At 36.9% G+C, this 26,332-nt stretch overlaps 3 protein-coding genes across 4 annotated transcripts; 1 reads left to right on the top strand and 2 right to left on the bottom strand.

Moving 5' to 3' along the window:
• The first annotated feature begins 283 nt into the window (after window positions 1-283).
• Window positions 284-2,504, top strand: LOC113779954 (dof zinc finger protein DOF4.6). 2 transcript variants are annotated; one of them, XM_027325754.1, is made up of 2 exons: window positions 284-465; window positions 975-2,504. In XM_027325754.1, exons 1-2 carry the CDS (start codon window positions 442-444, stop codon window positions 1,842-1,844), a joined length of 894 nt encoding a protein of 297 aa, XP_027181555.1. In that variant the 5' UTR covers window positions 284-441; the 3' UTR covers window positions 1,845-2,504. The 2 variants fall into 2 exon arrangements, with proteins under 2 accessions (XP_027181555.1, XP_027181554.1); XM_027325753.1 differs by lacking the exon at window positions 284-465 and adding an exon at window positions 528-735.
• A 1,842-nt stretch (window positions 2,505-4,346) lies between these two features.
• LOC113781420 (ORM1-like protein 2) lies at window positions 4,347-8,449 on the bottom strand. The gene is made up of 3 exons (XM_027327355.1): window positions 7,892-8,449; window positions 6,347-6,495; window positions 4,347-5,061 (listed from the first exon to the last, which is right to left on the bottom strand). Exons 1-3 carry the CDS (start codon window positions 8,075-8,077, stop codon window positions 4,923-4,925), a joined length of 474 nt encoding a protein of 157 aa, XP_027183156.1. The 5' UTR covers window positions 8,078-8,449; the 3' UTR covers window positions 4,347-4,922.
• Window positions 8,450-12,498: 4,049 nt separating this feature from the next.
• On the bottom strand, window positions 12,499-16,819 carry LOC113779763 (BTB/POZ domain-containing protein At3g05675-like). Its single transcript, XM_027325475.1, has 3 exons — window positions 16,426-16,819; window positions 16,243-16,329; window positions 12,499-14,068 (listed from the first exon to the last, which is right to left on the bottom strand). The coding sequence occupies exon 3, from the start codon at window positions 14,005-14,007 to the stop codon at window positions 12,709-12,711; it is 1,299 nt and encodes a 432-aa protein (XP_027181276.1). The 5' UTR covers window positions 14,008-14,068; window positions 16,243-16,329; window positions 16,426-16,819; the 3' UTR covers window positions 12,499-12,708.
• Window positions 16,820-26,332: the final 9,513 nt, after the last annotated feature.

A 26,332-nucleotide genomic window follows, 5' to 3' on the forward strand; every position in this document is an offset into this window, starting at 1 on the left:
AGCACAATCAAAGGGTAGATGAGAAAATTCTAATGAACTTCCCTCTTTTTGGGTTAAGAGTTGATTTATCCTTCTCGAGCACCAGTTCCCACTTCCCACAAGTACTACAGTCAGGAAAGATAGGGCCACCTCAGGATATCTGTTTAAACACTACTACCCACGATTAAACTATAATTAATGGTATCATGAAACAGAAAATTCTTCCACTGACAAAATAAAAATGTCATAAAAACTACTACAAAACATAGAAAAAGAATGTTGACAAGGCCCTCCATTACCTCTGTCTACACTCTAGTCCCACACAGAACGTCCACAAAACATCTCAAACACTCCTTTTCCTGCTTTTCTATCAACTTGCCAGAAAGCAGGTGATTTCCTCCTCCGAAAAATAACTACTGCCTCCTCTCTTTCTTCTCTGCCTAATTCTCCTTTCATCCATCCATGGATACTGCTCAATGGCCGCAGGTAGAGAGATCAAAATTGTTTTACTGCTACTTCCACTGAGCATCTTTATGATCTTACTTCCATGTTTATTGTCTGTGTTGGTTTAGTCCTTGTAAAATAGTATGTGTTAAGCAACTCCTTTAATTGGATGGTAACAACTTTTCCAAAGGTTGATGTTTGATGATGGTGTTGAAAGATAGTGCAAAAGTCCCCACTTGTTCATCAAGTCCTTTCAAAGCTTTTGCTTGTTTTGCACTTTTCCTTTGCCTGATGAGAAAAGTTGAAACACAGGTTGAATCCCCCTATACTTACTGATCATATTTGTATCTTTGTGATTTTTGAAGTATAAAGCTCCTGACTCATATTGTATTCTTGTCTCCTGTTTGTATCTTCTTTCTTCTTACTCGAAAAAAAAAAAACTTTACTTGCTGTACTGATATGTTCATCTAATCAATCCTTGTAGTTGGAAATATTATACATGGTCGGATTCTTTACGTCTTTTTCTTCACTTTCCTGTTCTCTTTTTTCAGGAGATAGTGGTGAAACCAATGGAAGAGATAGTAGTACCTAATGGTAGTACTACATCATGCTCAAAGCCCGGTTCTTCTCTAGAGAGGAAAGTTAGGCCTCAAAAAGAGCAAGCTATGAACTGTCCGAGATGCAATTCAACCAACACCAAGTTCTGTTACTACAACAACTACAGTCTTTCGCAGCCAAGATACTTTTGCAAGACCTGTAGAAGATATTGGACTGAAGGTGGATCTTTGAGAAACATCCCGGTTGGAGGAGGTTCAAGAAAGAACAAAAGATCATCATCATCTTCTTCTTCATCAGTGTCATCATCGAAGAAGCTTCCTGATCTGATCCCACCATCCTCACATCAAAACCCTAAGATCCATGAGGGCCAAGATCTCAACTTGGGATTTTCATCCACCCATGACTTCAAGACCATCACTGAGCTCATCCAAGTTCCCAACTTTGATAACAATAACAAGGAAAACTTGACTTCTTCCTCTAGCAATTCAACTACGACTTCATGTCACCTTTCAGCATTAGAGCTGTTGACTGGGATTACACCAATAAGGGGATTAAGTTCCTTCGTGCCAATGCCAATTACAACTGATCCCACTGTAGTCTATTCTTCTTCCGGAGGGTTTCAGCTGCCAGAATTTAAACCATCTCTAAGCTTTTCTTTGGATGGGCTGGGAAGTAGCGGGGGCTATGTGAACCTCCACGGTGTGCAAGAGTCAAGTGGGGGGAGGCCTTTATTTCCTTTTGAAGATCTGAAACAGGTTTCAGGCACTACTTCAACTGACGTCGATCAGCAAAATAGGGAACAGCATGCTGATTCAACTGGATATTGGACTGGAGTACTAGGAGGAGGGGGAGGATCTTGGTAATTAAAGAAGATGAAAGAGAGAAAGGAATCAGAACACCCCCCCCCCCCCTTCCCTAGCTCCTCCTTTCACTTTTTTCTGGAAAATTTTGTTTGAATACTTTCGGGATTTTGGTTAAGTATCTATCTAGTGGTGGGTTGATTTCTCTGGAATTCTTCAAAGCTAACTCATACAATACAAGGGTTCTTTCTTTCTTTAGTCTCTCCTTGAATTTATCTCCTTACTGTTGAATGAGTGGTGGTGTGAATTTGGAGCTCATATTTAGGTTGGCTTCAGAATTGAGACTAGTTCAATTAAGGTAATTAACCTGCAAGATCATTGATGACAGATGGAAAAGTTAGGCGGCCCAGATTTTAGAAGGGGCAAAATGTAGTGGGAAGCTGCATGCAAGGATGCCATTCATTGATGTCAGGAGTCTGCGAATATCTGATGCATCCAGCCAGGAAAAAAGGCAAAGGATACGCAGTCAGTGTAAGATAGTCATTTGCTTAATTCGCAAATAACACACTACTGTATAACTTGCAAGTTTGCATTAATTTCTGAATCTGTGGATTGAAGATATGGTTTGCTCTTCATTACTTTTATTTGTTCCGTGTTTGGCATGTATATTTGTTTAAACTTTCGGGAACAAATATATGGGAGTTTCACACCTTTTCGTACTAACTATTCATCTTGGTTGGCATCTGTTGTACTGCTTGAATCGAAACTTCTGAAGTCCAAAGTTTATTAGTAGTACAATAATGTAATTTTAAATGTATCCATCCTTTAAGTAGTGCTACTATTATTTAAGAGATATGAAACCATTGATTATTAATTCAACGGCTAATTTTGAGATCAAGAATTGGCAGTAGGAGTATTATGATTTCTTCACTTTAGCTGTAATTCATTTCAAAACTATGAAATTAATCCTCATTCTTCTACTTGTAGTACTGTAATCCGCAGTATACCAGCAGGTAAAAAGTTCACCTACTAGTATATAAGTTGCATATGTAAATCCCAAAAACAGTTTTGTCGGCAATGGTTATCTTACTTAGCTGGTAAGGAGGATTTGAAATTGATACCAGTGAGTGCATTGGCCGCATTGAGATTGAGAAGCAAAAAAAAGAAAAAAAAAATGGTTGGAATGAATGGAGGATCATATTCATCGGTGTCTGTCGTCATATTCTCTTTCAACTTTGAAAGATTTAGAAAGATCCGACGAAGCCTACTTACTACTAACTCCCCACTTTTTCTCGACTCAGTCATGCGGCCAGCCCCCACAAACATTCCCCTCGGCCAGTGTGCAAGCGAATAATCATAGCCCCCTATTCTAATACTAACAACAATACTTTAATAATAACAATAATAATAGTCTCTTTCCCACTCACTACTACTACTACTACTAATCCTACTTAATTACTACTTAATCCTTAATCCATCGACCAGATCTAATCTAATACTAGTACAGTCAGACTCTCTAGTCTAAAACGTCCATCCAATAAATAAATTAAATCCAATTGATTACTCCTACCCTACCTACTAGTGAATGAAGTGAGCTGTATAATTGTTTGAATATAAATAAATTAATTAATCGATAGAGAGGAGTACTAATTGTCATAAATGTATACTAATTTTTTTGTTTTGGGGTAATGCGAATGGGGGCCATTTATTTTTTGTTGTTTGCTGTTGCCTCCCACTTTCCTTAAATCACACGCCGCTGATGTCCAATGCTCTCTCTCTCTCTCTCTCTTCGCATGCACCGCCATATTGACTACTCAATGGAGGTGGAGACTCTGAAGTCATTCCAAGCCCTCTTAGGCTTGGTGGTGCGGGAGGTCAAGGGTTCGAATCTTGTCTCTCACAAAAAGTTGTAATAATATGTGACGGTCTTCATTGACCAGCGTCGAGTCTCCTCCTCCCTCCCTTCCAGAATAGGCTAGTTTAGGTTATAGGAATTCTATCGTATCGACAAAAAAAAAAAAAGAAGTGAAGTGAAGTTTTGAATTATAGGAATTATATAATTCCTATAGGAATTATAGGAATTCCTTTCCTTTTATTGTTTTCAAAAAAAAAAAACAATAATAATAATTAGAAGATAATTAATTGCCTTTGCATATTCTTCCCAGCATTTGCTCTCTCTTTCTTAATCCGTTTGGGAAGTTCCAAAGCCATTATTTATTGCCTATGCAAATTTATTTAAAGCTCTCTTCTACTTCTTCTCTTCTTCTCTTTTTTTTTTTTTGGTTTTAATGTTTTGTTTCGGGTAATTTGTGCAACAATTGATAAATGCAGCTCCGTTTGTTTTTGACCAGTCAAAATATACAACTCATAGTTCCTTTTAAACATTGGCCAGCAGCACGGAAATGTGTAAAAGTCGGAGCTCCACTCTTTAACGTTGTTGTGTACATTTTTTTTTTTTTTTTTTTTTAACGTTGTTGTGTACATGATAAAACTTAAATGCAAGAAGATGCTCTGACAACTATACAGTTGTGATATTCTACTTCCGGCCAAACACAAAGCGGAAAATTGCCAAAGCAAAATGCACCTTAAAATTCACAAGTGACGAGCGTACAGTACACGGGAGTTAATATAATCTGACGACAAGGGCCAGCCAAGTTGACAACCGCACAACCACTCCTTCTGACCACCTGTCATGTCTACCAAGTATCATCAGCGAAAGAAGACACAGAAGAAGAAAAGATAAATCTAAACTAATCTTTCAATTCAACAGCAGAGGAAGAAGTGAATCTTTGCGAACAACCTCCATCCAATTACTTCAGACGCCCTCTGCATAAATAAAAAAACCCTTTAACCATTCAGCTCTCTCTCAGAATTGAATTTATATATCTCCCCTCTAACAAAAGGATACAGAAAAGACTATCATAGCTGAAAAAATTTCAGCAAGTTGGCTTGTTAAAAAAATCAATATCAAAACACTACTATCAAATATCCCCCAGGAAGAAGTCCCAACTTTCACCAAGTATGATAGCATTGCCCGTACTTGAGCTGTACAAGTTCATTATACATATACTACTGCTAAATGAATGCGAAAATCAAGAACGTTGCGACTGAAAAAAGAACTTGCACGGCATTCTTTCATCGTCACTGATCAGCATTGATCCCAAAAATGCGAACCTTGTGCATATGGGGGAACTTGGCAACAACCAGAACGAAAACTGCCACCGTGTTGAATAAGAGCATTGGATGTTGGTAATCTGTGGTGTGCGAAGCTATTAAGTACCTGCCACCGTAACAAATTTAATTCGCCTCATCAGCAAACACAGTCACTACATGTTAAGCAACCGACGCCAAGAAAGCATATTCCTCCCATTTAGCTACAGGAGAGGGAAACGGTGAAAAAGCTGGAAAACTAAAAACTAATGAATCTCATTGCATAAACTCCACCACGATTCTCATGCAAGTGGAAGTGTAAAATTTTCAGTAAACCACTGTTCAATAATGACTTCTTCATAGCCCGATCAGATTCCTAGCACAAATTCGTGATTGAGAAAAGAATGGAGAGGGGCACCAGGGGGGCAGTTGACCGAAGGTTTAGGACATGAGAAATAATAAAGTTCGTGGAAACACACTGCATAAGGTTTCTAACAAGCTTCTTGCCTATGCACATAGACTATTATGGCCTAATGGAAAAAAGAAAAAGCCTGCTTGACTTGTTCGAAGTATTACTCGGTCTTTCCCACCGCACTCTCAGTAGAAAAATTGGAATAGGAGCAGAAGTTTTGGGCATCATCCATCATGCAATCAATAAGAATGTCATTTAGCTTAACATTCACGTTTTCAAAGATTCCATAAAAAGGGCTGGCCACAATTATGACCCTGAACAGCTATTCAAACAAGTCTCAACCTGTTGCATGCAAATGGAGAACATTCAATAAATTAAAACGAACTCTGGAAGGAAGTACCAAACATAAAGCCTAGAACAAACACTAGTAACCTGGTACTGGATCTAGAAACTGAAAAAACTAATACCAGACATCCATCCACGGATTGTGGACACCCAGATTCTGCCAAATTACCAGAAAGCAAAATCCTTCATGTTGGAATGTTTACTAGATCAAAGCTAAATTTAGCCAGTGCCGCCTAAAAGAACTACCCAAATTAGCCACAAACTGCTCTAAACAGAAAGAATTGAACCTTGAGCAAGAATAAAACAAGAGTCTTAAATTTACTTTAACAACGTTTATTGCCTGAGATGCATAATACAGAAATTAGATCCCCTAAATAGCATAATAGTAGAAGAGTTTGCATGCTTCAAGATTGTGATATATGCCACTCATTAAGCTAGGCAGAAACATCCTTGACTCTTGAGACAAAAAAAAAAAAAAGACTTATATTACGTATACAATAATGCCACTCATTCTAATTTCCCTCTGAAATAAATGTAATTGTATTGGAGAATGACAGAATAGTTTGACTTGCTAAAAAAAGAAATGGCTTGCTCAGGGTATTATATATCATCTAAATGATACATGACCTGAAAAATATGAAGGAAGAAAACTACTTACAATACAACGGGAACAACAGTTAGGAATTTCCTATTGCGAGTCAGTTGCTTGCCACTGTCTATTTGCTCCCACCACGTCAACCTGTTGTAGATACCCTGATCATCAGAAAATGGTGTTCCTTTCTTCCAATGAAAGCAGTGATATGTAATCTGCACAAGACAAAAAACAGTGACTTAAAACACTTATCTTGTCAAATGCATTCTCAACACGTGTGTGGACACTGCAATATCAAACTTTAAAGGACCATTCAGCTAACAATACTGGTATCGTGTCAGATGCATTTACAAACTTCCATCACAATAGGCGGCCGCCTTACAAGTGAGCCTATGATGAAGTTCCATTTTTTTCACTCATAGAAGATGCTTCTGAAAAAGAGAACAAATACATCTACATAATTTACAAAGTGAATTAGACAAGTCTGACAAGTTGTATAGTAACAGAGGCATGGGCAAGCAAACTGATAGGTTGAAATCATGCTATTGAGTTTAAGTGCAATAACATGAGGTCAGCATATGCTAATGGTAGAGATCCTATCAGGTAAAAGGTGATGTGGTACAAGTTCTAAGCAATAAATACATGGTCTTCAGGAAAACAAAAATTTGAGCCAGTTATCAAGGTAGGACTTCAGGAAGATCACGTGCCGCTGATATTGGTCCTAAACTAGTAACCGCAGAGAATATATTGTATTTGCTATTGCAGTTTGTAATAGTCACATACAAAGTTGAATTGGCATCATGATTCATCCATTACTTAGCACATTCGATTAGAAATAGAATTCAAATATTTTCCAAGTTCATATTATTGAATCCATTTTAAATTGATTAAGAATAAAAGCAGATAGTCTGGGGTAACCTCATACCAGGCCACGAATAATTGAGGACAAAAAGTCATATGGTCATATTCAACTGATACACCTGGTATTCGAGATGGGTTAGAACTTTAATGCAATAAGCTAAAAACTTCCGAACCAACAAAGAATAAGGTAGGTACTGATTTTGGCCTCTGACTAACCCTACCCTCTTGCTACCAGTTGCAATTGGTTAACAACAGGAGCAAAGAATTCATCACATACCTTGAAAAAAAAAAACTCCATTTCCACAAAACTAAAATCAAATGCAACAGGTTGAAAAATCTTTAAATGCAAATATCCAAACCATAATCATATTGCCCTGGCAAATATTCAGCTTATGTATCTAAAACCAAGGTGGACCAACCAATAGAAATATTATCCTTTGGAAGCCCCCCAACAAAATCTCATCTTTGTGACTAACCAAGTTTAGCCCTCTAGTTACAATCCATAACCAGACTAGAACCAAGAAATACCAAGGATAAAAAATTAAGTCTTTAACATATTCAGCAACAAAACAAAGTGGCCGCCCCCCCGGGCCGGGGGGAGGGGGGGGATACTAAAATATAAATCAGATCAATTAAAGCATCCAAACTCAGAAACGTGTCCCTGAAAAGAAAAAATGACAATAAGGGGAAAATAAAAAAGGAGAAATGAGAAAAACAAGAGAAAGAGGTAATGGAAAATGGGCGGCTTACGAGGGAATGGGAAAGGTGGACAACAGACCAGGCGATGCCGGGAGAACAGCCGAAGACGGAGAGAACCATCAACCAAGAGAAGAATAGGATCAATATATAAGTGGTCCACACCCCTGGATACGTGAACCACTCCGTATTCCTGTTCAGATCCGTCGGGGGCACAGCTTTCACGTACAAATTTGCCATCTTCTCCCAGTACTATTCCTCTGTGCCAGTAGTCCGACTTATTGAGCAACCCTTCAATTTAATTTTCAAACAACCTTTTCCTCCTGAGCTCCCCTCTATAATCTTTTATCAATGACGACAAATGAAAAACTGTTTTCTTCAATATGCATAAATTTGTGGGGCTATATGATAAGAACCCAGTAGGGAGTATATCTTTATGAGCCCAGATTTTGCTGCTGCGTATAACAGATATAATAATGACGATACCCAAGGAAAGGACTAAGGCTATCTGGTGGTTAAATCTGTACCGATGAAGAAGGATAAAAGGGACGGAGAAGGAAAAGCAGGAAAGGAAAGAAAAATCATCAATGCGTTTGGGAGGCAAAAAGGCATATTCTGGTTTGTTAGCAATGGACCCGGCCAGCCAGACTATTTTATGTTACCCTTTCTCTTTTCCTTATCCCAAAAAAGAAAAATAAGGCAATCTACTTTCAATCAAATGAAGACCAAGAAAAAGAAATAAAGAAAAAATATATAGTAAATGAAGAAAACTATGAAGCATAAAAGTTTGAGGAGCAGTTGTTTGAAAAGATATACTACTCGAAAATATAAAACATTTTACTAACCGAATCAAAACATGCATAACAAAACTCAATAAGATTGTAGTTTTTAGAAAAAAATTTGTAATTTTTTTTTTGGGGACAAATGGTAAGATTTAAATATGCCACCATTGTCATGTCATACCCTAAACTAGAGGTGTCAAAAAATGAGTGACTTGGGCGGGTTTGGGTTGGGTAAAATGGGTAATGGGTATAAGTGAGTCAACTCATTTATACCCATTTAATTAGATGGATATAAATGGGTAAGTCAAAAAATGAATTGGGTAACCCAATTACCCATTTATAACTCATTTATTTTAACTTTTTGTAAACTCATTTAAATTCATTTTTGCAAACTAAGTTATCAATTTATACCACTCTTTGTACCCATCATTAGTTTTAAATATTTATTTATAATGTTCAATAAACTTAATTACCAATTTTTTTTCATTTATACTCTATGTCACAAAATTACCTATTATTTAATAATTGAATAATAAGAATATAAAATTTTAAACTAAGTACTATAAAAATTAATATAAAAACTTAATCCAAAAATTTTGAACCCCTAACATTTTTTTCATATATAAATTTAAAATTTCATTTTAGAAAGATAAGAAAATAGGCTAAAATTTATCATAAATGAGTAATGCTGAAAAATGAGCAAGTTAACAAACTAACAGAAAATAAAATAATAAGATAAAACCAACAAATAATAATAATAATAATAATGAAAATAATGAAAAAAAAAGTAGTTAACATCATGACAAAATAAAAAATTTGAAAAAAAAATGGGTGGGGGAAAAGAAGAGATTGGGGGGAAGAGAATTCTAAATGGGTTAATTGGGTTTGATGGGTTACCCAATAATACCCATTTATTAAGTAACCCATTTAATAACCCATTTATTAAATGGGTATTATTGAGTAACCCATTTATACCCATATATAAAAATTTAAGATACCCATACCCATCTATTCATGGACGGGTATGGGTAAATTTAATTAAGTGGGTTGATTTGCCACCTCTACCCTAAACCACCCAAAATTATAAATAAAAAAAAATCCACGCGGTGCCAACCGATTGTTTGTAACGGACCAAAGGTGTATCAAGTACCTAAGACAATAATAATATTAATGTTGTTGGTCAAAAAGATTGGATTTGGCAGAAATGATGAATGGCGTACCCAGTTGTTACCTACCTCGGCTGCTTCCTTCCTCACTTTATGACATGATTGTGTTTGGATCGTAAATTATTTGAAATAATTTTATGAAAAAATATTATAGTACTTTTTTGATATGATGTATGTGAAATAAAAAGGTGGTTGAAAAATGTCTTAATGATGCAAGCAAATCAATGTGTGTAAATAAAGTGAAATAACACAGACAAATATGGCTCCCTTAAACCTCAAGCCTCATTCCTGGTCCGGGAGCTCCGTAGTTGAGGCGGCGTCCATCCCGGTCGGTGGCCTAACGGTGACAGGACAGCCTGTACTTTAATCTTATGACTTGTACTACTGCAACAACTACAGAATCATAGTCTTCGTCGCGGGAGCAATGAGCGCTAAAACAAACAAGAGACGCAGCCTTCCGCCAAATTAGCAGACGCGCCACCGGCTGGAGGATGCCATGAAATATTTCTTATACTTCTCGCCATTTGGTTGCTCACCTTTTATTGTCCTACTACTAATTAGAAGAAATTTTGCTGCTCCACCACACCTCAAAATAATTTTGAGGGTAAAAGATGCAGAGATCGATAATTACGTTATTGTTCGCTAATAAATTAGTTTGTTATCTTCTTAACATATTTAATTTAATTTAATAAATTATGTGCTCATTTTTTTGTGCTACTTTTTTTAAAAAAATAAAAAAGGTATAACAATTATCTATAATACATAAAAAAAAATTCATTTTACCCTTACGCTACAATCTTATTTCGTATTCTTGTAATATAAATTAGATACCCATCATATTTACTTAAATTTAAACCCTAAACTCTAAGTAGTACATTAGTTTTATAATTTAAATTATTTATTTATTCTTCTGATAATAATGGGTCAAACCGGGTCGCAAGGTTTTAACTTTTTTAAATAGTTAGAATAGGTACCCGCGAAGGTAAATGAAACAAAAACTAATGAGGATTGGATTTCTGAAACAACAATTATATAGTACAATTGTCTTCCACTAAGCAATTACCTTTTGCTAATCGGTCCCTGCATGTGCATGTGGTGGTACTTGGTACTTGGTAGTAGAGGTGGCAAGATGGGTGATTTGGGCGGGTTTGGGTTGGGTAAAATGGGTAATGGGTATAAGTGAGTCAACCCATTTATATCCATTTAATTAGATGGGTATAAATGGGTAAGTCAAAAAATGAGTTGGGTAACCCAATTATCCATTTATAACCCATTTATTCTAAATTTTTACAAGCTCATATAAATTCATTTTTAAACTAAATTATCAATTTATACCATTTTACACCCATCATTAATTTTAAATATTTACTTATTATGCCAAATAAGTCTAATTATCAATTTTTTTTCCATCCGCATGCCATGTCGCAAAATTACATATTATTTAATAATTGAACAATGAGAATCTAAAATTTTGGACTAAATAATATGAAAGTTAACAAAAAAATTTAATCCAAAACTTTGAACCCCTAGTATTTGTGATTTTTATTTTTTGGACACACTTTCAATAATATTACTTACTTGTTTTCGATGAAAGTTGAAGTGGACATATAATGTAAGTGGTGCAAGTTTCTAACCTGATCCCCGAAATTCAAAGGAAAAACAGTCCGCAATGATCTATGCTAGACTAGCAACAAACATGCAATCCAACTCCAAATGCAAATAATTTTGAACAGGGCAGGGAGGATTTGATTGGAACATAGGAAGAGATTATGAGTAGGAAGTTTTAAATTCAATACCTTTTCTTTATAAAAAAAAAGAAAAAAATTAAATAATTTTTGACAGCCTTTTTTTTTTCCCCATGGTTAAGAAGCTTTTTTTTTTTTGTCAAAGTTAAGAAGCATTTGGTTAAGTAGAAAAGACGAAATGAAGGGAAGGAAATGGGTGATTTGACGGGGTTAATTGTCGGTCAAAGAAAAAGTCTGGAAGTTGGGGTTGGGTGAGGTGGTGCCAGCTCTTTTTCACCCCGAGAAATACAAAAGGTTTGGGAATGTAAGTTAAATGGGTTAAATGGGTTAGATGGGTTACCCAATTATACCCATTTAATAAATGGGTATAATTGGGTAACCCATTTATATCCATATATAAAAATTTAATATACCCATATTCAATTATTAATGGGCGGGTATGGGTAAAATTAGTTAAATGGTTTTATTTGACACCTCTAACTTGGTAGGGACTATTGTGCAAAAAGGAGAAATGAGGGTGCCTTAGATTTAAAAAAAGGAAAAAAATTGTAGCCCCCTGTTCTCATTTATTCATTCAGATGAAGGTCCTTATTTTTTTTTTTTTTGTCGACGAAGTGGGTGTCCGGGTCAATTCCGTAAAGGCGGCCCGACTAATCCCACTCCGGCCCGGCCCGACGCCCCAATCAGACCTAGCACGTTAAATGCACGGCGGAACTGATGTTACTGCGGAGGTTCGACCCCAGGACCTGACGTTCCCGAGGAGGAGGCGCCAACCACCAGCCCATTCACGTGAGGGCAGATGAAGGTCCTTATTCAGCCACACTTTTTCGACTTTTCTTTCTTCTTTTTAACAATATTCAAAGAAATTTGCCTCATTTTTTTTTTTTGGTTTTTTTGGCCCCTTCTTTTCCTCGCATTGGGTGGAACTTAGAAGGCATCATCATGCATTGCAGGAAATTACCAGGAACTGAAAACAAATTTGTTATATCAAAACTTACCACTGGAATTTTTCCAGAAAGTAAGACATGAAGCCCAACCAGCAAAAAAAAAAAAAAAAATCCATCTATGAAACCATGCATCAACCAAAAAATGCATAAAGTGGAGGCTTCTTTTCCACCACCTACATCAAAATTTAATCTAATCATGCAACAAAAAATTTAGGCTTAGATGAGTTAAACTTAAAGGCTGAGGGTGGTTTTGCCAACATTGCCCAAGCCCTCCACCAATCTTCTCTTTGCTGACTTGGTTCGATAACACCAGACCTCAAAAGCCTCGCTCAGATCAGGATACCTTAACTGCTCAGCGCTCATCCAGTCCACAAGGATGTCAGCTTGATCACTTGATGGCAATGCCAAAATCAATGAGACCATGGCTCCCTCAATGCTCTGGCACAGATCTTCATCCAACTTGTATGGGAACTCGGTCTCCTTGTCGGCCATGGAATCTAAAAGGGCCTTCATCTTCCGTATGTACGGAAGCCATGTCTTTAGCAAATGTACCCGACATTGTGCTGGAAGAATCACGTTTCCATATCCGACTGCTTCCAATACTTTTGCCGTGACTTCTATTAGCTTCACTTTCAGACCCCAGAATGCAGAATCAAGCTTCTTATCTTCAACGACGACCAGTATATTATCTGATATGTCTACCCAGTTACCAACAAAATCTTTCATCAAATCCATCTTGGGAAGCACATTGAACATCCACTCTAGATCGGACAGACTTTGCATTACTCTTTTCTCTGCTGACTCGTATGTGGTTTCAGACTCCAGAAGCAGCGAAGACACGTTGCTCTTGAAATAAGAACAAAGCTTGGACAGACCGCTTCTGGCTTCCACTTTCACCTCATCATCACCTGTAATTAAGGGCACACCCTCATCATCACCTAGCATGTAATCAATTTGTTCTTGGGCAGAGGTCTTGAGCTCATCTCCGAACAGCGGAGGACAAGGGCCAGCAGTAGAAGTGGCAAAGCGAACGGCGGAGATGAACACCTTCTTCGTTGCATTGACATCTACCGGTTCAATCCTGGCCAAAATTGGCATTGCTAGTGGGCCTAGCTTTAGTGCTATTTTAACAATCTCTTCCTCTTCCTTGTCTTCCCAAGGAACAGCCTCCAGGTACTGGATGCAGCTCTCCGTGATCTCTTCGCAGTTCAGTAAAACAGCCACCTGAAGGACCCCAATAACAGATCGAACAGAATCCCACGAGTCCAAAAGTAAATCTCTGGGACAATAAAGACGCTTCACAAGTTCAACATAATGATCATAATCAGACTCTGTGCACTGGATCTCTATCTGGGCACTGGAATTTGGTTGGGAGAGCTTGTTTGCGAAAAATTTGCTTTTGTTTTTTAAAATGGAGGAATGTGCATGGAAAGCTTCGTGCCTGCCTTCCTTGTTTCTCAGGCATATGATGACATCACAAGTGCTTTGGTCGCCAAGCTTAAATGAGTAGCTCCATGCGTGCTCACCCATAAGCGTTGCAGGAGCAGAGCAAATGGCATCTTTACGCCACTGTGTCCATACCAGTACTGAACTGTAGCAGGTAAGAAGGTCAATGAAAATAAGAAGGAAAAGAAATTTAATTGAATGTAGAAAGCAGAATAATCAATATATATCAAGTATAAACTCCTTAGTCAGTCGAGGGAGGAAGACAGCACCAAATTTAAAGCTGAACTACTAGAGATGAAGCTTCCACCAAAACTTGTTTACACAACATAAAAGTAAAATAACTTGCAAAGATTTCAAATAGGAGCTCACAAATTCAACAGTAGCGCCATTTTCATCCTTGGATAAATTATCAGATGGAGCAAAAATAGGCGACTACTAAGACTATTCAGACAAATTGAGGGTATTTTAAGATCAGATTAGTGGAAGAGTCCACTAATGAATCAAATTTTCTGTTATATGCTCAGGCTTCATTGCTTAAGCCAAAATCATGATCCAAGAGTCCAAGTTCTTGAGATGTACAAGAAGTAATAAATTGATTCCTCTAACAAAAGGAATGATTGCAGATCAAACTTGGCTAACAAGTAAATGCCAGTCCTAACACAGTTCTGAACAAGAAAAACTTAAATGATCTCCATTTGTTTGAAAGGGGGGAAATGGGGTTAAATACCTATACACCAATTTAAATCGCCACCCATGAATCTCAATGACCAATGATGGCAATTGGCAGGGAAAGAGAACTTTAAAAACTAGATATGAAGAAAGGTATTTGATACGTCAAAATTACAGAATCTACTTATACCAAATGACTATATATACCCCCCAAAAAAAATAGAAGATGAAGAAGGATTTTAGAATGAAACTAGAGATCTGGAGCTAAAAGTCCTTGACAGGAATAGCTAAACCTGGAAGGTAACCCCCAGCCCCCAAAGTCTCGTTTGAGCAAATACAGAGTCTACTTTTGTGGATTTAACTCCTGACGTCTAAACCATCGTCCAGCAATTTAAAAATTATGCCAAAAAACTTAACCCTATGGCCGACTTAAAGCATGGGGCACAAAGTTTCATAATGTCAGCTTGTTTTTTCAATTGGAATCTAAGACAAAGACAGTTCATAAGTCAAAATGCATCAAAAAGATATTCAGGGTCAATTTGGCAGCATGGAATCAGTGTCCGTCCAGATTCAGACCTTTAAGTGAGGGCAATAAATTGTGTTTGTGAAAGAAGTGGAAAAGAAAAGCAAATTGTTTCCAAAGGCATACTATTGTTGCGTTGCAGCAGTTTCCTTTCCTTCCCACTCTCAATATGGTATCCTAAAGGACCATTTTAGTATCACTTGATTTCTGGAAATGTAAAATTAACAGTTAATGAAAAGAATAAGTAATGCTTTAGTAGCATCTAATGCTGCTATTGCTGGGCAGCTCAAAGAAGAGAAGGCCAAAAGTTAATGATGTTTGAATTGATCACAGCAAATCTAAGCAAATTCTTAGAAAAGGAAATCTAAGCATACTGTATATCAGAGCAATATTCTTCAGTCATGAACCGATCAGCAATTCTAACACTATCTAACATAATGACAGTGCTTGTATAAGCACAGACACTGAATCATGCAACCCTAAGCAGGGATTAGAGAAGTATAATGATGAAACATCACAGAGAAGCTTCAAAAGGAAGGAAAATTCAGAAAGCACAACCACTAAGGTGTGGAAACTTGTCAGTCTACTTCGAGTGCTCTGTGTTTTACAACTATAAAATGCAAACTAAACTATGACCGACATAAACTCAACGCGAATATTGACACAGTAGAGCCAAGGTTGGTATGGGAAAGGCCCCGGGATCAAGGCATTTATCCCAACTACATCTCCAGCTAACCAAGTCCAAGGAGGCAATAAATCAGGGAAAAACAAAAACAGAAGAGAAATGGAAAAATTTGAAAGTATGCAAATGGACAACGATGACTGATGAAAGGAGTTCCCTCCCAGGGATGTTTTTCTCTTCTGCGCTGGTGTTTGAATACTTTGGGGGAGGAGCTAAATCAAAACAAAGCTCTTGAGTCTCAATAATGCAGCAAATGAGTAGCTTCAACAAATGAATACAGATTACTAGGGAATCAGCAGAACTAAGCGCACATAAAAATAAATAAAAATAAAAAACCGCAACTATTTAAACTTGTTCTAATTAGGAAAATTTATCTCAAATTAAGCAAAATTAATCAGATAATATCCTTCGGGAAAGCAAAAAATAATACTGACACGATCCTCACCTCAAACTATCTCCTCTTCAAATCACCGACGACAAAGAATCAAGAACCCCTCAACTTCTAAGCAGGACACTGAAAGGGTTTGCTTTCCTATCATTGAATTACAAAGGGTCAGCTCACATCACCCTGTCAAATAAAAAATCAATCAAATTAAGCAGAAAAGGGACTAGGGTTCGGGGAATGTACTCTGTTTTCAGTGACGAGCTGTGCACAGGAAAATACGATAGAGAGGATAGTTCAAAATTTACAACATGACAAAACCATCCTTCCATTCCATGTTAACCCCAAAAAAGAAAAAGATGAAAAAAAGTCCCAGCAATTTGGCTGGCAGCAACATTGTACTAGTAGATGTGATGTGTTTTATGGGATGGGGAGACAACATTCCAATTATAGGCCAGGAATGATTCATCATCAGTATAGCAGCCCTTGAATCTGATTGGATCTTGAGCACCTAAAAGGCTACATGTTTGGGAAACTCCACAAGGTGTTCGAATGCTGATGCTCCACCAAATCACCAAAGGTCAATTCAATTAAAATAACCACACGGTGGAGAGAGAATTCATCTTGTTGGTTTATGGAGAAAAATTAAACCAAGTACCAAAAGTAATATGAAGTGTACCCTACGAAGTTCTCCCAGTGGATAAGCAACAGATAAGGTGGGCGCGAAGTAAAGTCAAAAGTGGCAAAGGCATTATAAACCTCAACTTGCTCAAGTTGCAGAGTGCACGTGCCTGTGTTCAAATGTCCGTCTCAGTTACAGTTGTGACAGTACTAACTCTCTCCTGAACACTACTGAACCGACTACAGTACGCTATGGAGCTTGATACTTAGAAAGTGATTTAAACCCCACCACCCACCCAAAAAAAATTAAAAAACCGCAACTTGCAAGTGGAAGTCATTACGTACGATCTAAATCTCGTATTTAGCACTTAATAATAATTTCCATTAATCTTTTCATGATGTTGAGGTGTAGAAAGAAAATTAAGCGTAATTAACCCAAAAAGAAGAGACATATTGAACGGTAATCAATAGTTGTGTCTTGCAATGTATGTGCTTGATGAAATAGGTATAAGCATGAGAAATTGAGAAATGAGTGTACCGCATTTTTTGATGAATGATTAAGTTCCTCAGTACACCAAAAAAAAAAAACAAGGGCATATATGAGAAAAGCACGATAAAGTGGAGGACGTGACATTAATGTAGACTGGTTAGGATTTCCTTTCTTTCAGCCTTAAGACCTTCTTTTGGGCTGCTTCTGATTGATGTGAAAGTACTTAAACACTTTTCTAACTCAAGGGTAGAGAGCCTGCTAAACTCTCTTGGGTCATAACTCCTAGAGGCAGTAGAGACATTATGAGAGATTTTGGTAACTAATCCTCTCAAGTTATGCTACATGTTGTTAATATTTATTTATAGAGTAAGTTATATAACTCATGCCTAGGCATAAGCCATGAACTAGGTAATTGTTCAACATTTACGATGGATTGGGTTTTTTCAACATGGTTTGATTAATACTATCAATCGATTTGGCCTTGTTTAGAAAGTCATTTAAAAAAAAAATACGTCATTTCCCATGAATACATTTTCCGATCACTTTTTTATCTCACGTATATCAAATTATTATAATATATTTTTCTACAAAAAAAACTCCAGATAATAGCAATCCAAACAATAAGATAACTGTTGTCTCTAGAGGGAAAGATGCAGACTTATGCACCTGTAGTCAATTTTAAATGATATATAATTATACACCCTTTTGGTTTAGAGCTGAAATCTTTTCTCTCTCCACTATTTCTTGGATCCTCATCTAGTATGAGTTAAAATAAGAGTAGAGTTGTTAATCAGGCCACCTGAACCGGGCTTGAACAAGCCCAAGTTTAACTCACCTAGTTAGTAAGATATTCAGGTTTCGGGTCTTGAGTTTTGGACTAATATACGTGAAATTCATACTTAATACATTCGAAATATATATAACATATCAAATTACATATCAAATATATAAATAATAATAATATATAATATTAGATCACGTTTCATTCGGGTTGATCTTATAATAGAGGCCCAAGTTCAGCTTACATTTTTATTGGGCCTTAAGTTCGGCTCAGCCCCTTTTTCTTTTGAGGTGAACAGGCTAAGTTTGGGCCGATCCAGCCCTATTGATAGCCCTAGCAGAGGAGTTGACAAATCATGTATTAAAAAACAACATAGGACAATTTTCTCCAAACCTGGGTGGTGTGGAGCCCAGGTTGGCGGTTAGTATAAGATTTGGCCCATGTTACTAAGGATGGCAGCATACTTAGACAGGGGTTGAAAAGGAACTTTGGCCCATGGTACTATGAAGGGCAGCAAACAATGAGCCAGTGTAAGAAGGACTTGAACCAAGCTAAGGCGCTCACAGTCCAAGCCCAAATGCAGAAATTAATACTCCAAAGTGCAAACAGATGAAGTGGACCAAAATATCCACAAGATAACTCAAGTGCCAAAGCAGCAACAACAATGAACCTTTTGTGATTCCTACCAATAAAATGGCATATTCAGACACCTATGAGACGTAGGTGGCAGCCCTAGATTAGGACCCCTCCCCCGCTCCCGGCGCGCCGTAGTTGCCTATCTTATCACTGACAACTATTCACTTGTCGAAATTGCCGCCCGCCATTCCCCTCCATTTAGGCATTTACCCAACTCTTCCCGGCAGTGGCGGTGCGCTGGATTTCCACATTTATTTTGAGACAGCGACATGACACAACGTAGCCGGACAAAAGAAAAAAAAATAACATAGTAGGATATTAGCAAAAAATAAAAAATAAAAAATAAAAAATTCTTCTATTGGGCATCTTTTGTTTTTACCTCTCACCCTCTCCACGTCCTTTTCCCTTCCACCTTTTTTTTTTTTTTGGTCTACTCATGGGTATCCGAGCCTATGGAACGGTTACCGTACGATCCGACTAATTTCCTGGGGTCGGGAGAGGCTTGCCCAGCATTACTGACAGCGGTACCCGAGATTTGAACCTTGGTGGTGATACTCACCCAACTGGACTACTACCACCAACTCTAACCCCGGGGGCCCCCTTTTCCCTTCCACCTCACCCAGAGCCTTTTTATTTGTAACTGTTGCACATAGGATTTGATCTGACAGCAAAGTAAACTCTAAGACCCTCTCCTAATTCCTAGACAATTCGAATAATTCATTATAAGTGATGGGATGAGGTGGTTAATTATTTACAAAAGTTTAACTTTTTCTTTCATTGAAGCAAAGTTTCCTCAATTCAACAGTGAATAAAGGTGATTGACATTATTTATAAAAAAATAGTATTTAGTTGTATTACAAACAAATTTTTCAATCAATTTTCTTATGTTCCTAATCACATTTTTGTATCGCATACAGTAGATCATTCTAAATAATTTACTATCATTTGAAATTTATAATGCCCACTCCAATATTTTGCGAGCTTGTCCTATACCCATGCACAAAGTAAAAAAAAAAAAAAGGAAAATAATAATGTAGTAGGGTAGCCGGTCTCTAGTAATGGACCTGGCTCCAATTGGGACTATAGTAGTGTTTAGATACATTAATTAAAGGCTTACCTAATTCGTGACACCATCCCAAAACAGGAACACTTGGTGCCCCTACTAGACACAAACTGTTCATTTCAGTCATAATCGATTTTGACTCCATGGAAAAAATCTCATTTTGAGCCAATTTTTTTCAATTTTGGGTAAATATTTTGAGCCAACTTTTTTTTTTTTTTTTTTTAAGTAAAACTTGCACCCTATGCTGTCCAGCACGTCACCGTTATTTTATTATGCCTGCCCTTTATGAAAAGAAAAAAATAAAAGATAAAAGCAGCGTGGGCTTCTCTGCTGACACTAATCTCCACGGCTGGGGTCCACTTTGTTTTGCAGGACGTTGAATGGGCCGACCTAAGGAGTTGCCGTCCTTCCATGAAGAGATTGCAAAGGCTACCCAACTTTTGCTAATTAAAATGCGACCAAAACCATTACTAGTACTGTACTACCTTATTTAAAGAAAATTGCATTATACTACATGCATTTTTTTTAAAAACTTTTTGACGTGAAATTTAAGAAGTAAGGACAGGAAAAAAGAATTAGAGTTCAGAGCCTCAAAGTTATGGAATCTAAACTTTAGCTATTTGATAAAAAAAAACTTTACGACAAAAATACTACATGCAAAGTACAATAGAAAACTAATTGAAATATGTACTAAAAGAACTTGTAAAAAAACAAAAAAAAAGAGTTCAAAGAGAAGTAATCCCGAGCAGATCATAAGTACCATTTGCGGTGCAAGAAAAAGGGGAATTAATAAAGCCTATATTTCAACCGAAAAGAAGGTAAAAATGGACCCTTAAGGATTTGGTCATTTATGCGTTTTAGTGGAATCAAAAGACATTATTGAAGTACGTCTGTATTTCATTTTGAGGAATTATATTTCCGTCCGTCTGTCTTGACTTAGAGCAATTCTTTTCTTTTTCTTTTTCTTTGTTGTTTGGAGCCACCGGCCCACTAGCCAACAATGGCGGAAGGATGCGGTGACCAGAAGTCGCAGTCGCCCCGGAACTTTAGAAATATTGCATTTGTCACCTATCACATTTTATAAATTTTTGCTTTAATTTTTAATTTCTCCATCTATTCCTTTTCTTCAAACTAATCTTTGAGTGATTGTTACTTAAATCTTGACCAACATGGAAACATCAAACGTGTGATTTAAGTACCGAGCCTGGGTTAAAAAAACTATTATTATTTTCTTTTTCACTTTGCCGCAGCCTTCAACACGGCTCCAATTAATAAGAGTAAACAGAGATGTGCGGATGGATTTTGCTGTATCTTTACAGCTTTCAAATTATATACTAGTTGCTCCCTTCTTTTGAAATCAGCTAAAGTTCCGCAACCGTTTAGCTTTTGGTACGCAACAATTAAGAACCATTTCAACACTAGGAAAAGGGAAGTACTGTGCATCTTCAGCAACTTAAACTAAATTCACTCCGAAGCATAAAGTTTTGTATCTTTCTGGAGCCTGGGTTCATTCAATTAATTTGATATCTGAGAAAGACGGAGAAAGAATCTCTATGTAACATTACAAAACAAAAGCTCAATCTTTCAACCATGCATGGGAATGAAATTGAAGGAGAAAAGTTAAACGGAGAGAACTTTTGGGACGCCGTTGACTTGGTTCTTGACGGTCATGATGACGCGTGTGGTGTTTGTAGGAGACATAATTATATACATTATTCTCTTTTTTCGATAGCCAATACGTGAAATAAAAAGGGCAGTGGTGACCAGTGGTGATGCTAAGAGGAGCAGCTTTAAGTCTGCAGTCAGTTGTGGGTCTGAATTTTGTTTCTGGGAGCTTTTTCTAATCATCTTCCCCTGCCCAATAATTAACTTCAGTTGGTTACTTACTGTGTAAGGCCCCCTATTGCCTCTCCTTAGCATAGCCATGACTGGCGCTAACAACTGGAGTAATTTACATGTCTATGGCAATGAAGAAGCAGCAAAGTTTCAGGTCTGTTGTTTAACCTGCATTGATCAGAGCATATTGATCATTGGTGTTAACAAAAGATCATGATCGGTTGGTGGTGGCCCCAAAAGTTGGGATTATTGGATATCTTATAGTCATCAATATATTAGAACATCAATTTTGACAATCTATCAAAGGGGTGAGATTGGCAGAGAGAGAGAAATTAAGTAAAAAAGTGATGCTATGATGAGTCGTAATGCAAATCACAAGCATGTTCCAATTAACTAAATTGCATATACGGATGGATGCCATGGGTGGAAGTTTAAGGGTTTCAATTTTGCCACGTATTATTGTGACACTATAGGTGACTTCTTCAAAAATTCGTACGAGTAAGTGGTGCACTTATCTGATTCGCTGGTGATTCAACACCTATCGATTCTTTCATTTGATTCAATTGAACCTCCCTCTCAAAGAGGTTAGAATAGGAATAGGAGTAAAATAATGTCGCCGTTGGATCAAAAAAAAACAAAGAAACTAAATTGCGTGTACGGGACGTGAAAAGAAAGGATTCGAGGCTTAAGGTGTTGGTGTTGGTAAGGGAGTGCTCAAGTCAAGATTGTCAGACTGGATGGAGATTTGGGATATGGCCTAGATGGGGACCCAAATCTCTTGGAAGCTTATATTGTTTGGTGCTGTATGTACAACATTCCCCTTCTTCTATCATGACAAATTATGGATGTTCCCCTAAGGTTTTAGACGTTGGACCTTCTTGGATCAGTGCCCTTCGCCCCGATCCGCAAGGAAACAGAGCTGCACGCAGCGGCGGCCACTCTTGACAGCTTTCTTGCAATTAGCTGTAACCCTGATTGACTCTCAGATTTCAACAGGCATATTATGCTCCTAGCTAGGAAGAACATGCACACATGCTTGGATGTATTAGTGCATAAAAATCTCACCAGGCAATTGCCAATGCCCGATTCAAACGTATATGATCATGAAGAAGGTTTATCGAGGAACATGAGTCAGCGGTTTATACCTCTCATCTATCTGCTGATGGAAATTGGATCGTTGCTTCTGTAGTTGCTGTATTTATGTACGTAGTATTTGGATTTTGGAATGCATTGACAAGTCAAAATTTAGTTTATGATCTTTAACTTTTGGCAAATGAAAATCCAAATTAAGGCATTCATCCGATGATGATCATCATCTCTCCGACAGCTTTTATCAAACATGTAAGCGAGATGTCTTGTCTGTGGCCGGCCGTCATCCTATCTAAAACCGGATCATATTTCTCATCATTTATTCGTAAGTTTGTGTTACCCAAATTCAATCGCTTCAGATTTCACCATCCAAAAATTCGCAATCTGACTCATCCAACAACTTCCGATGCGCAGTACTCATCCTGACCTGAGTACTACTCTACTAACTTATCGAACAAGATTGCAAAATCTTGCTAAGATTATCGGGTGACTCAATTTGCACTTTTCACGTCCTTTCATTCTTTTCAAACTTCTTGGCACCTTTCTGGGAGTTTGTTTTTTTTCCAAAGAAAAAAAAAAAGAAAAAGAAACAAAGTTCATATGATTGCACTGTAACCTGTGTCTTTTAGCAGCTAGAAAAATAAATGTAAAATTTCTGGTCCTACGGTCTCAAATGTTGAAATGGCGTTGACAAACCTCTTAGATTTTCTTCTTCTTCATTTTCTTTTGAGCAAAAGCACGATCGTAATACTGTGCTAAGTCAATCTTCTGCATCATAACAGTTAGTAATAATCGGTAAATCTTTCACAATGACCAATGATACCGTCCAGTCAATTCAATTTCGATTCGTGCATCCATGTCAAGTACGTACACCTGCGCGTAGGCAACTACAACATCCAACCTACGATTCTTGAGCAAATTTAGCAGAATATATGTATATGGTCTTGAATTTGCTGAATTGATCAAGCCAAATAAAGCTTGATTAACTTGATGCACACTACTGTTTTCTTCATTATTTGACATGTACATCAGAGAAAATGAAACGATGCTATATTGCCTTAAGTCTACGAAAATGGCTCTTGCCTTCACTTCATAAAGTCCACATATTGACTATACCATAGAGCCATCAGCTGCTTTTCATTTTGTTTTTCCAAATTTTTTTTTTCTTCAGGAGGTAAACATTTTGTCTAACAGCCAGTTTAAGAGATGAGATTTGGCAAAAAATTTTAAAAAAAAATTTAAGAGAAAGCTAGGTGTTTCTGCCGTTTGAGAGTTTTACTGAAATAAAAAAGGATGCAGAAAATCACTACAATAATAAAAAAAATCATCAAAAATATGGTAAAATATATCTTTATGATTATTTTTTTAATTATTTTTTATCTTTCACATCAAATTTTAAAATTTTAAAAAATAGTAATCTAAATGGGCTCAATTCTTAAATTGTTAACCTATTCAACTGCCCATCAGCGTTAAAAATCTGGATGATTGGGATAAGCGTAGGAATAAGAGGAATCTCAGTAGTACAAAAAAGGAGAGAGAGAGAGTACGGAGCTTGAAAAGAAGGGAAGTGTAGTAGTAGCAGCAGCAGAAGCAGCAGGGACTGGGAGGGGAGTTGTTGAGGTCGGAGGGAACTGCAATTACAGAGGTAATTCAGCCGTCAAGGTTTTCTCTAGGACCGAGGTTTTGGTTGGGGAATAGACAAGAGAGCACTCTAGCAGAAGGGGGCTTCAGAAGATGATCCCTACAAACCCCACAAGAGAAATTTACAGTTTTGGGCCCACCACCACACCTTGTCACTTGTCAGTCGTAATTGATGGTAAACCTCAACAGTTTCCGAGGTGGACCTCTTTCTTCAGTTCAGTTTTGCCTCCGCCCGGAATATTCTCCGGCTCAAGTGATAGCTCCCGACGATGCGACGCTTCTTGCAGCCTAGTGCTGCTACCCCTTTTCCAGCCTCACGCCCTCCTTTGGACCGTGTCGCCCAATTGCCAATAACAAGCACACTTTTTTTCTTTGGGGGCCAAAAATATACATTCAGTCAATAAATATATTCGAAGAATGGAGTGTAATACATTCACACAAACTTACAGAAGGCATCCGGTAAGAGAAAATTCCAAAAATCAAATCAAGTTTTTTTGAAAAAAGTTCCTAAATAACGAGAATTTTGATATAACATATAGTCAATGAATGCGCTCTTTAAAAAGTGTATTTAAGGAGTAAAATACCTAGACAATTTAAACAATGCAACTTTTGCTAAACGTTATATTCAGTAAATATATTTTTTCACCCTTTAAAAAAATTTAAAAAAACTAATCACTTTTTTCATATTTGTTTAAAATACTCTTACCCTTTGAGAATTTACTCGATCCACCAATGATTATGTAAGTGAGGATTCTAGAATAAGGATTAATTGAAGTTGTGTGGCTGTTGTCCTCTCACATATTGTGTCTAAATTCAAGCGGTGAGGCATGCTTGCTTGGACATCTATTATTTTGTAAATATTGTTTTACTTGCATTAAAAATGTATTTTCTAATTATGTTTTAATCTTTGTAACCATTTTTCATCTCAAGTAAAGCAAATCACAAAAATTGTTACATTGTTATTTTAAATAATTATTCTAAATAATTTTCTACCCAAACATACAGATATTCAAATAATTACTGGGATTGTCCTAGTAGTCAGAGAAGGGTCTTAGAGTTTTCTCACGATCTGATTCAAATTCGAATCTTATGAATTCAAACCCTGAACTTAACGGAGAAATCGAGATATGATAATGATGGATTAATACCATGCTGTCATATTTAGAATATTCAGCACTAATTCTCGGCTGCGACATTTATGTCTAGAATCTGTTATCATTTGCATCGCATATTTACCACGTCAAAAATTAAACACATTAGGTATCTTTAATTCCTAGAGTTGGTCTTCTAGGACGTGCTCGAAAGTGTGGTAGATTAGTAGCATATTCAAAGTCGCACCGCCCTAGCATAAGGCTGCAAATTTGAACATAGCCACTAGGTCTTTTTTAATGTTGATCTCTTAACTTGTTAGCCTACCCAAAAAAAAAAAAAAAATCTCTTTAACTTGTTAGTTTGATTTTTTTAAAGTTTATTCAAGCGTAAAGCACACTGCTTCTCTCTCTCTCTCTCTCTCTCGCTTTTTTAAGAAATAATAAAAGCTTGTAAATAGTGTAGGCTAACCCTTTTAAGGTTTGTACATTATATTATGATTCCCCATCGGATTTTTACAATAGTTTCTTACGGATAATTTACCAATGACAAGTTTGTAGCAACAGGATAAGAGGCCGTTTGAATTGTATATTTTGGAAAAAATATAGTGATTTTTGTAGGATGTGATGTATATGAGATAAAAAAGTAAATTTTTTTTATAAAAGTAAAGGTAAAAAAGTAATTAAAAATATTCACAAGAAATATTAAAAAAATTTTGATTGATTTTGGTCTTAGATTTTCTTTTAGAGAAGGAGGCCGGGGGGGGGGGGGGGGGGGATGAAATCGGGATTGAAATTAAATTTGGGATGTCCAAAAGTATATCTTTGTATTTTTAGTAATTATTTTTCTTTGAGTTTCACGTGTGTGGTTATGTAAGCAATTAATGCTTAGTATCATAATTTATTTA

This window comes from Coffea eugenioides, chromosome 8 (assembly GCF_003713205.1).
Source record: "Coffea eugenioides isolate CCC68of chromosome 8, Ceug_1.0, whole genome shotgun sequence".
Taxonomy (NCBI): domain Eukaryota; kingdom Viridiplantae; phylum Streptophyta; class Magnoliopsida; order Gentianales; family Rubiaceae; genus Coffea; species Coffea eugenioides.

Bases quoted from the DNA above. Each gene is read 5' to 3' on its own strand.
- LOC113779763 (XM_027325475.1), bottom strand. From the start codon at position 14,007: ATGGGTGAGCACGCATGGAGCTACTCATTTAAGCTTGGCGACCAAAGC.
- LOC113779954 (XM_027325753.1), top strand. From the start codon at position 625: ATGATGGTGTTGAAAGATAGTGCAAAAGTCCCCACTTGTTCATCAAGT. The intron at 736-974 runs GTTGAATCCCCC...CTCTTTTTTCAG, and splicing joins TGAGAAAAGTTGAAACACAG to GAGATAGTGGTGAAACCAAT.
- LOC113781420 (XM_027327355.1), bottom strand. From the start codon at position 8,077: ATGGCAAATTTGTACGTGAAAGCTGTGCCCCCGACGGATCTGAACAGG. The intron at 6,496-7,891 runs GTAAGCCGCCCA...TGTCTTGTGCAG, and splicing joins TCCACCTTTCCCATTCCCTC to ATTACATATCACTGCTTTCA. The intron at 5,062-6,346 runs GTAAGTAGTTTT...TTACGGTGGCAG, and splicing joins ACTGTTGTTCCCGTTGTATT to GTACTTAATAGCTTCGCACA.